The sequence below is a fragment of the Seriola dumerili genome, unplaced genomic scaffold, assembly GCF_002260705.1.
Source record: "Seriola dumerili isolate Sdu_G_001 unplaced genomic scaffold, Sdu_1.0 BDQW01001191.1, whole genome shotgun sequence".
NCBI classification, from domain to species: domain Eukaryota; kingdom Metazoa; phylum Chordata; class Actinopteri; order Carangiformes; family Carangidae; genus Seriola; species Seriola dumerili.
In genome coordinates, this window is record NW_019175446.1 from 773,149 (window position 1) to 785,631 (window position 12,483).

At 43.6% G+C, this 12,483-nt stretch overlaps 1 protein-coding gene across 1 annotated transcript in view; it reads left to right on the forward strand.

The window, feature by feature from the left end:
* The first annotated feature begins 8,733 nt into the window (after nucleotides 1-8,733).
* Nucleotides 8,734-12,483, forward strand: part of LOC111238106 (ubiquitin carboxyl-terminal hydrolase 43-like) — a 61,031-nt gene continuing 57,281 nt past the window's right edge. The window contains exon 1 of the mRNA XM_022767506.1: nucleotides 8,734-9,603. Coding sequence (XP_022623227.1) covers nucleotides 8,977-9,603 — 627 coding nt within the window. The 5' untranslated portion in view covers nucleotides 8,734-8,976. The remainder of the gene's footprint in view (nucleotides 9,604-12,483) is intronic.

The window sequence follows — 12,483 nt, forward strand, 5'->3', positions numbered from 1 at the left end:
TGTTTACATGTTTGGGACCAGGTACGGTTAGCATAACAAACACTAAGTTACCCGCTAGCTAGCTAACTAGCTAGGTTAGCAAAGTGTTAACTGTCTCCGTTCTCCGGTCAAAGCACGTAGGGAAAAAACGCACTAGCTTTTTTACTAGCATCATACACATTAAAACTGTAGGACGTTCAGAAAATAAACATTTACTTACCGAAAAAAACTGTATATCATCATCATCTCTCCAGTTTGTTAGTGACGAAGAATGAGCCATAATTACTGTGAACCGAAAACTCATTAAAACTAAATAACTAACAGCAAAACTGTCAGTGCTAAATTATTCTTCCACCGACAAATATTGAGGAAAATAATATTCAACACAACTGATTCAATACGACGAGCACACGACCCAAGCTCTCCTCCGGTGACTGATCCTCCGGTGATCGACCTGCCGGCCTGCCGCGTCATCTGATCAATCATTGCAGACCAGGTATATCAATCAAACAGCCACGCCCCCCAAAATACGTGTTTTTATCTATCTAATTAATTAGATGATTATTTTCAGATGGACCACCAGAACACTGAACAAGAAGTGTGAATTTAGCCCATCACACAGTAATGACTTCCGGAAAAAATGTATCGACTGAGTATTTCATGAGAGAAGTTGGTGTTTTTGTAATGAGTGTGTATTGGAACCAGAGTAATAAAATTTAAAAAAAGGTTAGAAAATTACAAAACACACACTCTAACACAAACACTAACACGTTGGCTAATTAAGTAAATTTACAAATTGTCAAAATATTTAGCTTTTAGTATCATCGCGATAAATGTTGCTTTTTTGATACCGGCGATACTAAAAGCTAAAAACTTTAGCTAGCATTAGCAGCTAGCTTGCGGGCATTGTTCATTGATGAATTAATTTAACGATTTCATTATGAGATTGCAAAATGACAAGTGGGGGGGGGGCAGTTTGCTAGCATTAGCTTTAGCTTTTTTTATTTATTTGTGAAAAAAAAGGGGGCAAACAAGGTGACACAAAGGGGGGGCTAGCACGCTAGCATTAGCAGCTAGCTTGCGGGCATTATTTGAATGAATTTAACGATGTCTAAGATTATAGAATAGTACAATGTAAAAAAAAAAAAAAGTGAGAATTTTCTAAATGCACTGTGTCGAAGTGATTGATCTGTCTAAAAGCCATCTATAGTATTCTTTCCTAACAGGTGCTTCCCACCAGGGAGTTTCTCTAGGATGTGGTGTAATTCAGGCAGAGTTTATGTTGTTACAGCTGCTTTCACACCACTGCTGTGTATTATTAACATTTGAAACCTTTCCGTCTCTCTCTGACAAAGAAGCTCATTGGTGCTGCTTCTGAAACGGCTGCCTGGGTTACCTATGTTGGTGTGTTCGCTTTCCAGGATGGCGGCCGGATTGATGACACCACATCTTCAAGGTGGACCCTGCCTGCCTTCTCATTGAGGCATAGTGGTCCTCACTGGAGGGGAAGCACAGGATGCTTGGCCTGACTGTTGTCAAGGTGATCATGAAGATCTCCTAGGAGGAGTGGAGGCTCCACTGTTGGAGGAGGACACATGGGGCAGAGGAGGCAACCCTCCTCATCCAGGATCTCCACGTCACCCTGGACATTTCTTTGCTGGATTCTCTCTGCATCCAGGACATATGGAGAACACAGAGGTGAGATTCACTTCAGATATCACTGTTTCCTCTAATAAATATCAGATCTATATTAACACACACTGCTCTCTGATTATCTTTCAGCTGTCTTCTTGGACTGAACTTGGGCCCTGCAAACTGGGCCAGTGCCAGCCTCCTGCTGGAGGCCATTTGCAACCAGCTCTGCCGTCTTCACCCAGTGGCCACGTGGTCCAGAGGGACCATAAGGACTTGGTGCCAGCAGATTTTGAAACAGTCGTCAGTGTAGTACAGCTCATGTAAAGTAGTTTTATTCATAACTTAATTGTTGTCATCACAAAGGTGTTTAATAAATAAACCTTCTGTGACTAAATTGTACTGAGTATGTTTTTGGGCTTGTGATTGCTTAAAGCCATGTTTACTGTGAGCCATCATCTCATACTGTGTGGCTTATGACCAGGTTTGCACAAAAGATTTTATTAACCTATATTTTAATCCAAGGAAGCAAAGCAAATATCTGAAAAAACAAACATGATTTTGAGCAAAACTGTTTTTTTTTTTTTTGTGCTTTTTTTTTCAGCTCTTTTCTTGTTAATGTCACAACCCCTAAGATATATCACGGACTCCTCGGGACCTGACCACCATATTGGCAATTGCTGCTTCATCACCATAGGTAACATCAGAAAGATGAAAGTTAAAGACGAAATGCATTTTTAAAGGATGATACTTTCTATTGTAATTGTTCACTGTTTTGAGACAAGGAAGACTCCAGGAAAATAAAAATTGTTAAAGTATTAACAAAAGACCTTAATTCATTTGTCATGAAATTACCAAAAGAGAAAATGTCCTGTATGGTAATCATTTTACTGTACTTCCAGGTGTTTCAGACTATATTCTGAGCTGCATATGAAATTATCATTATTATTATTATTATAATAGCGGGTCCATACTGTCTGAGCCCTGTATTTGATGAACTCAACAAGCTGGATCATGTAATATCTTATATAAATTAAGGAAGTTTGTAAAGTATCTCCTCACCAGCTCAGTGATCTATAGCCAATCCCCAGGTGGTAGCTGAAGCTGGAAAACATGACACTGCAAATCACCAGTGGAGTGTAGTAACTCATTTATTTTCTCATGAGATTTAGTACAAGAAATTGAATGTAGAGGGAGTCAGTTAACAAATGCTCAAAACAGATGTTGACTCACTTGCAAGAGGCTCTCTGTTCTAGGATGAAGTGAAGGACTTTTTCTTGTCAATAAGATATGCGTATTATGTGACACAGTGAAATTTCAAACAGCACTTTTAGGTTTTTTTGTGTTTTCTCGGCTGCATTCTTTGATGTCCTCCCTTTCTTCTGTGCAGATTATCTTAAGTTCAGCCAAGTTGGATGAGGCAGCTAACCAGAGCTATCATCATCGTCCAATAAATTTTTAATGGATTTCAAGACCGGGCTTTGGTTATGCTGCTCAGTGACACTTAAAGTTGTTGTTCTGTGGCCAGTTTTGTTCTCCTAAGAAATATAACCATAACAAAGAAATTCCAATAAGTTTGTTGCATGAAACATGAGAAAATCACAGGATTAAAGACAGTTCTTTGACTCTGTTTTAAAGGGTAAACACCGAATTACAACATTTAACATCAAGTAGTGAAATCAAACATCTAACTTACTGTATGTAAGTTCTTGTTCAGATTTGTTTCCTGTGAGATTAGTGGGTTATCCAGATATCTTTCGGGTTTAACTTGGGCTATCAGACTCGGCCCATGTTAGGCCCGGTGAAGACCGATAACCCAGAGACGGCCAGACCGAGTTGAACTCGTTTCCTGGTCCAGGACCTGGATCGTAGTGAGGGTTGGTAGTTAGTTTTTGTTTTTTTTAGATAAATATGACTTGATTGACCAGGTCTGTGACATCATCAACCTCATTGCTGCAACTGAGCAATCAGCTGATAGACAGGTAGTTATTAGCTGTTGTTTCCTGACTCCTCTACCTTTTTGGACGACTGACTCTTGTGAGCTCAGAAAGGTTACCCCCAGCAACAACGGCCTAAAATGGGATCCACTCTTGCACTTAACTTTAAATAACAAGGTCAAACATATAGCATTGCTGTCCTTTTGAAATCAGTAGAATGTGGTAGTTTGCATTTTGAGGTTGCAGGTGTTGGTGCACCAGATGGTTGTGGGTTGAGATACTGAGTCAGCAGAAATCTTCCCCTTCAGCTGCACAGACCTCAGAGACGAGCTCATCTCATCTCAGCCACTGTGGGTGACGTCGTCCGTAGCAGAGACTCGTGTGCTCTAACAGTGTGAGTGTGAGTGTGACTGATCGTCAGTATCACCATCATCTTTCAAATATTCACTCTGCTGTTCTTCTTGAGATGGAAATAGTTTCACGTTACAGTCAAAACTCACCAGTAGAGGGAGCCAGAACACAAGTGATTTGAAGTTGCAGCCTGCGTACTGAAGTATTGACTGCTCTCTGATTTTTGTACAGTGCCTGTTTTTATTCTTTAAAGTAGAAATGAACATTTTCTTGACCTTTTAAAAGCATTACAGTAAAATATTTGAGTTTTTGTCTTTTGTTCTGCAGTGGAACTACTGACGGATCCTTTACATCCAGATACATTTTTTTTAACAGAAGGATGCATCATTTATTATCAGCTTTCAGTCTTATGAAGATATGACTCTCAAAATCTGACGGCCTCTCAACAATTCATCCCTCACATCTTCATTCAGCGTGCAGATGCTGGCTCGGGTTATTTCTCTTTCATGTTAATAATTGCAACGAAACATTCCCTCCATCGATTCATATGCACATAAAAACAGCCAGCTCCTGTGTGTGTGTGTTTGTGTGTGTGTGTGTGTGTGTGTGTGTGTGTGTGTGTGTGTGTGTGTGTGTGTGCGCTGCCAGGAATGATGGGAGATTCATGAGTTTACTCCTAGTGCAGGGACAGAGGATGCTTCCCGTTCACTCAACCCACAGCTTATGATTGACAGCTGTTGCCACAACCTGAGATAGCAGGAGAATAATGAGGGAGGGGAGGAGAGAGAAACCCAGCAGGGGAGTTTTAGCAAAAATAAACTGTAATATTCATGATTTGACAACAGGCCCATGTGGCAGGAATAAGATGCAGTTCTGCTTCAGTGCTAAATCTGAGCTGGTTTGGTTTTCTTGCTTCGTGTGTTGGTGTGTGTGTGTGTGTGTGTGTGTGTGTGTATGTCTAGTTTCTTGATAACAGTTCAGATACAGTGAAAATAGGACTGGTCGTGGATAAAATAGGCCATGAATAGAAATAGCTCTGTAGCCTGGGCTCCACAGTCTCTGTTTCAGTTACCTTGTGTGTGCTGTTAAGCCGATGGCTGTCTATTCTCCGTCCAGGTGCACGCGTGTGTGTGTATGTGTGTGTGTGTGTGTGTTTGCTCTTGTGTGGGAGATCCTGCCCAGGACTCACAAGCTCCCAGAATCCATGAGAAAGCATAAGGCCTCTGCCAACTGCATTAAGATTAAAGGCACTGACAAGGAATGTGTTATTGCCAGCTCAGATGGGGCCTGCATAATCTGGGACCCGGTGGAAGCCAGAACTCGCCCACTCAACCCCGTCTGTTTCTTTTCTGCTGAAACTAGTTCACATCACAGGAGTGGTTAAATCGCTTTAGCTCTGATGAAGGCGACCGTTTTGTTAAACCTTGACAAAGTTGTGTAGAACATCATATTCAGACAGAGCGGTAAAAATACATGAAGCGGTATTGATTTCCTCCTGGGACATGCCGTTTCCTCGCTCTGTCTGTCTGTGTAGGCATTTTGCGAGGAGTCAGGTGGACCTGGAAAACACAGATCAGCACTGTCCACTCCTCTCAGGCGAAAAGCAGGACATTATGGATGAAGGAAACTGAGACGTGTTCTCTCACATCTAAGTTTAGTCGTAGTAAAGGTGCAAAACCTATGAAACTTGTGTGATACTGCATGCTTTTGCCTCTAGTTGTATTTTACTGTAGCATGGGCAGTGTGACAGTGATGGTGCATTGTTCTTTTAACTAAGGGAGTGTTTGTTCCCGGACCAGGCGGCATATATGACTCAGGCGACCAGATGGTCTCTGTTGCCTGCTTCATCTTTGGGGATGACATTTCCTTCTTTGCAGAGAAGAGCGTCATGGAGGCAAATTACCGCTCCATTTATGGGCATAACGTTACTTAACTAGTAGGACACAATGCTGCAGCACTGATCTAATTATATGAGCTGCAGAAAGATATACACTTACCGTCTCTTCGGTTTGTATTATCATAACTTTGAGCTTGGTACCACATGAATGTTCAAAGGCTTGTATGAGCTGTTCCTCACATCAAAGACAATAAGATATAGGCCACACACAGATGGAAAAATGCATACATGTCTGCATGATGCTGCACCTATCTTGTCATCGCGAGGGAACAACTTCCATATGATATGAAATCAGATTTATAAGTCTTAGCTGAGAGAGAAATCGTCTTTTGCAGGAGTAATAAAAGGCACCTGCCTATTGAAAAGGGAAATGCATAATTTCTCTAAAAATAACATCAAATAACAATTGAAAGAGGAGGCCACAACAAGACGGAGAGAGCTGCTAAACTCAGCGTGATTATTGCTTTGCTACAAAGCGCTTCCCTCTATATGATAGATGGCGGCAGCACAGAGGAGCCCCTGGGTCATTTCTGTGTAAAAGTTGTACGTTTCATCTGTGCTAGTCTTTTGCAGTAGGATGATGAAAATATCCCAGTTCCTGTCTTTCTTAGTTGTTTCATCACGTTTTTTCTTCTGCTGTCAATGACTGTAAAAACAAAACAAAAGAATACCTGAAGGCAAATGTCTTTGGTTTGTTGTGGCTGAGAAGTCATGTAGTTTCTCCTGGCCAAATGGAGCCTTATGTTTTATTTGGGGGTCATTGTGTCTGAGTGAGATCGCCTCTGGATGGATCATCCGGAGGAACCTACAGGCAGCGCGGAGGCTGAGGGACTAAATATGAAACCCATTTCAGGCAAATTACATTTTCTTAAATCCAATATTTCTCTTTCACATCAAATATATGTGATTAGAACAGGTGGCATGTTTGTTATATGGTGTGTGAGAGAGAAGCTGGTTGTTTCCCTCCTCTCCTCAGAGGCAGGTGATGCTGGGAAAGGCTTGGTTGTATAAAGGCCTTCAGATTCATGTGTAGTGCTCTGGGTGCAGACCTGAATATTGTTGACTTTGCTCTTAGATCTTAGATTAGGATTATTGTTCAGTCTTCAGGTTGAAGTGAGGAGGAGTCGGTCATAATGCTTCTGCTCACTGCTGCAGTAAATCTGCAGGGTGTGTTTTTAATGTTGGTGAGACAGCCCTGTGTGATGAAACGTATCTATGCGGCGAGCAGAGGAGATCAGCAGAGCCGCTCTCTTACTTCATGGCCCGGGAATGATCCTGCAATAATCCTGGAGACCGTAACCTGTGATAAATGCCTTCCAAGGCTTAGCTAATGAATTTTGTCTGTGGGATGCTGGGGTCACTCTCTCTCTCTCTCTCTCTCTCTCTCTCTCTCACACTCAAATACTGTCTTTTTATTCTGAATTGGCAGGAATCGACGCTCTGGACAGTCTTTTTATTCTCTGGCAGCGCCCGTAGAGAAGGAAAGTGGCCGACAACAGGAATCAACAAGCAGCTCACTGATTTTTTAAAACGGTCGATCACAGGTAGCTGATGTCCCTGTCACTAAAGCAGATCACTGACAGTATAACAGACAGAGGTTTCCCTGTGGTGAGGGGGGGATTCTCCGTCAGAGAAGCATTGATGTAAGCGCAGCACTTTTTTATCAGGACCTTAAAATGACTCAATGATTTTAATCATAGGAGAAATTATATAGTGTAAAAGTAATAATTGATAATATATCTTTCTTTTACCGCAGTGATCTGTGGGAAGCTGTGGTGGAATGTAGTTAAGCTCATTTACTCTGTACTCTACAGTTCTGAGGTACCTTTTGCTCCAGATGCTGTTACTGGTTACTTTTCAGATTATGATTTTAAATAAAAGCATGTGATAAGTTTATCAAATATAATGGATTTTTTTTTGTATTATTTTTTGAATTAAACCAGTGGTTCTGAACCTTTTGTGGTTTGTGAACATTTACGGAAGAGCAGTGTCAGCTGGGACCCGACGTCTGAGCTGAGAGAGATTTCCCTCATGGTTTCATTTCAATAACTGTTTGCACCTCAAATAAATGCCAAATATTTAATTCAAAAACAGATTAGAGAAAAGTATTTAAAAAATCCTGATTAGTTATGTCGTGACCCCTCAGGTTTATCTTGTGACCATATGGAGGGCTTGACCCCCAGGTTGGGCACCACTAGACTGAACCACCATGTGCATCTCATACTGTCACATTCACACCTGTGCCCCTGCAAACAGTGGCAGGTGGGAACCAAAAGTGCTCCACACTACAGGAGTTACAAACAACCAACTTGAATACAAATTATATATGAAATAATAAAGTACTGCAACTGATAATGAAATAATAGAATAAACTTGCAGTAATATTAATTAATATAAACGCACATAATATTGCACCACTTAATATACAACACAAATTAATATGTTAAGCTTATAATTAAATTAATCCAAATGTATAATAATTAAGGTTAAGTGTATATAAAGTAGTTAAAAGAAGCTCCACCCCAACAACTTTCATAACATCTACAACATTCATAAGGGCCAGTTTTCTACAGAATGATTATTTTTACTTTCAGCTGATAATACTTCAGTACTTTTACTATGACAGTAATTAGGTCATTTGTAATGGAGTACTTTCACACCATAGTGGTACTTTTTCTTTTTTTTTTCCACCACTGCTTTTCAAAGCCAACAGCATGAATCCAGTGTACAGTGCTCTCTCTTATTACCCCCCCCCCCCCCCCCCCCCCCCCCCCCCCCCCCCACATGTGCTGGAAAGTGGGAGGGGGCAGTCGCACAATCACAAGCCTTCTCCGGGCGAAGTTGGGAGCGGTGGGAGGGGAGCGCTCAGTGCTGCAGCTGGACGGCGGGGCTGCTCACGTTGTGCCGGGAATGACGAGATGCCGCTTGTGACAGCGGTGTCGGAGTGATAATGAACGCCTTCAGTAAGTGCTGGGATGGATGAGGGAGGTTTGCTGTCAGCGCGGGGCGGAATAACAGTGAGCTGTTGTGCCTGCTGGCTCCGCGATGGTGTCACCTCTGCGCGCTTTTCCCTCTGCGATCCGGACAGGGGACACTGGCGGAGAAGTGACACACCGGCGCCGGAATTCACGCGGTTATCAGCCTCAGAATAGACCGGCGAGCGAGTAGAGTAACACTGCCATGGAGAAACAGAGCAGAGCCAGGGAGGAAATGCCGACATCGAAGGAGGAGAAGCGCAAGGAAAAGAAGCCGAAATCTGGGAAGCTCTTCCGAAAGAAACCGCTGAAGTCTGTGGGGAGTTTCATGAACAGAATCATCAGAACTTTGGGCACTTTCACCCACTTTGGAGACGCAGACGCGCAGGACGCCGAGGACGACGATGGAGGTTTCCGGAATGGCGCACCTTGCACCCTCAGCGCGAGCTCAGGAATTATCAAAGAGGATGTACAGGTGACTTGGGAGCGAGTGGTGAAAAACACCTCGAGCACGTCTTCCTCTCTGTGCATCGGCAGAGAGAAGCTGCTGTACCAGTACGGCGACAAAATCCCGGGTGTTCTGGGGCTGAAGAACCACGGGAACACCTGTTTCATGAACGCCGTGGTCCAGTGTCTGAGCAACACCGACCTGCTCGCCGAGTACCTGGGGCTGGAGCGGTACAAGCTGGACCTGACTCACCTCGGGCTAAACGGGGTGATGGAGGGCGAGGAGACGCGGCTGGCCAGGGGAGAAGTCACGGAGCAGTTGGCATCTCTCGTGAGGGCTCTGTGGACTCTGGAGTACACGCCACAGCTGTCTGTGGACTTCAAGGTACACCCAGAGTCAGTCACAAAGACACAGGTCTACAGCTGCACATGAGCTCTGTAATGATAATGGCACACATGGGCAATGTTAAACAAAAAAGGGGGGTAGGAGGCAGCATCACAGTTGCAGTAGTTATCATTAACTAAAACACCCACTCTGACATTATTTGTTCCTCACGTGCAGAAATAAGCAGCTGCAGTCAAACATAATCACACGTTCTGCAGACAGGAAGCCATAAACAGTATGAAGTGCAGAGTGGCCTGAATGTAATGATCAGACAGAAGAAAAAGGGGGAGGGGGGGGGGCAAAATCTGACGTCATTCACTATAACTCTCAACAGTTTTAACAACCACTCTTTTCCTCACAGGCGGGAAAAAGCGTGCATTACCGTGCCCTGTGACTCCGTGTGATAATGAGGCGTCTGAGGTCACAGGGTCGTGACACTATATGTAAAAGCAAAGGCTTTGCTCTATCTGCGGCAGATGTGTGATGATTTTTAAGTTAATCCTTTCCCTAATGGCAGCGCCATAAACTAGTGCTCTATCTCCTCTCACCGCCTGGAGAGCGAGGCAGGGTGCAGGTGACTGCGAAAACTGCGCACTACAGCGTTGATTTAGACTCACTGCTGCTGCGGTTCAAAGTGTACTGGCACGGGAAGGAGATGATTTACTTTCCACTGAAGAAGAAATCTTCCTTCCCCTGAGGATCGGGGTGGGGGGGGTGGTGGCTGTGACACAGCCCTATCAGGAGACCCTCAGGCTTTCCTTCTCTGCCCACGCTGGAGATAGGGATTGGGGGGGGGGGGGGGGGGGGGGGGGGGGGGGGGGGGGGGGGGGGGGGGGGGGGGGGGGGGGGGGGGGGGGGGAAGCAACCACACTTTATCTGCCTGCAGCTCTGTGCTCTGGATTTCTCTGAGCCATAGTTCAAGGCAAGAAGTAGATAATATGGAGCAGCGAACAAAGAAACTCCACAATGGATCTATTCTTGGAAATGCTAATTACTCTGTAAGAAACGGGTGCAAGTATGGCCACTCTTGACCCCTGCTGTATAGGTGCTTGACTGTCTCTTCTCACACTCGAATGTATTGTAATGAGGAAGCCAACTAAGTGTTAGTAATTTGCAGCCGGTGAAACACAGCGTTGACAGTCAGAAAATCAATTTGATCAATTTTAAAACATTTATTCTCTTTTCCTCTTTTGCCCTCCGATCTGTTGTGCGCTCTGCTCAACTCCCCTGTCGCGATAAATTCTGTCGGCCGTGATTCTTGCTGCCAATAAATCTAACACATTCCACACCCTCCTACCTCACAAGGAGTCTGATATCGGATATTTTCCGGACAACAATCACGGCGGAAACATCTAGCCAAGATTAAAAGAAAGACACTGAACGCTCACACTCTCACTCTGGGATAATGGTTTGTGCCCATGAGAAGTCCAGAGTTCACGCGGCCCCAGGCCTTCTGAAACTGCTTGTTGAGTAATACCACAGCTGCCTGGAGGGAGGCTTTGTAATATAACCAGATATCTCTGAGGCTCGTGTCTGACGGGCTAAATGAGCTTCCAGCTTGCAGGAACTCCAGACAGCAACAAACCATTCATAAAATAAGGACTGGTCGTTTTTATAAGTGGTTCAATTAATGTGTTGTTTTTGTAAGTTGATTATCAGTCTGTGCAGGCCTCTCTGAAAGTCAGGTGTTTAGCCATGAGGGCATTGCAAAGCTACAGCTAAAGCAGCCAGATTAAAAAGACTTAAAAGCGCAATACCTTTTGTACCCATCTTCACACCACATGAATTTTAATAAGAAATGATGAAAGGGAACTCTTTTTTGTGTGTGTGTGTTTTTTTTTTTTTTGACAATTACCATTTTAACAGGACGTACACTGCGTACACTTTTTTTTGTTTGTTTTAGGCGAATTAATGTTGCTCCGGTTCACCTGACCCTGTACATGTGGAGCCGTGCTCGTTTGATCCAAAAGGTTCGTCAGAGTTTAATGAATCAGCGGTGGCCTCTTCACAGGTCAGCTGGCTGCAGAGTCCCAGTGAGGAAGAAAAAAAAAAAACAAACCAAAACAAAACAACAAAAGTCCTGCCGAACACCTGGCGCTCACATTCCGGTACCACCTGGCTCGTGAGACGCGAGAGGAGGGAGGGAGGGAGTTTTTTAATAAATCTTCCTGTTGCCTTGTGATATTTCACATTTTCGGGTGTGTCCCCGAGCTTCCACTCTCACAGATGTGTCTCTGACGCGTTGAGTTTCTTCAACCTGGAAGCAGATGTGTGATTTTTTTTTTTTTTGATCTGGACGGTTCTCGTTGCCCCCCCCCCCCCGGAAGGATGGTGTGTTTGCACAGAGGGGCCTGGACAGGGACAACCCCTGAAACTCAAACAGTTACTCAACAGCAGATTTATCGGTTTTCCATAACAAGGGAGGCCTGAGAAAAGAAGGGAGTTATTAGTGACTGAACAGGAACAGGAGTGTCCTCCTCCCTACAGTCACCACTGATGGTATGTGACAGTATTTGCTGTCTCCACGTTCATTTGTAATTGTTATCTCTGTCGCTGGTTGCAGTAAGTCAGATTGCAATTTACACTGCATGAAAACTAGTAAGCAAATAAGTAGCTAATAGTTAACAGCGATGGATAAATAGTCCTAATGGTCACCGATAAACGGTTAAAACGGTTAAAACAGTTAAAAGTAACTGAAACAGTCAGCTAAAAGTATCGGCTAAATGGCTGAACTCGTTAACGTTAGCTAAACATCAAAGTAAAGGAGCTAAATTGAACAGTTAAAAAGGTCTGTGATGAACAAAAAAAACATCAGAAATACTCTGCTATGATTGATATTTTGTTTAACATGGTTTTCCCACATAAAAAGTATCATCTGTT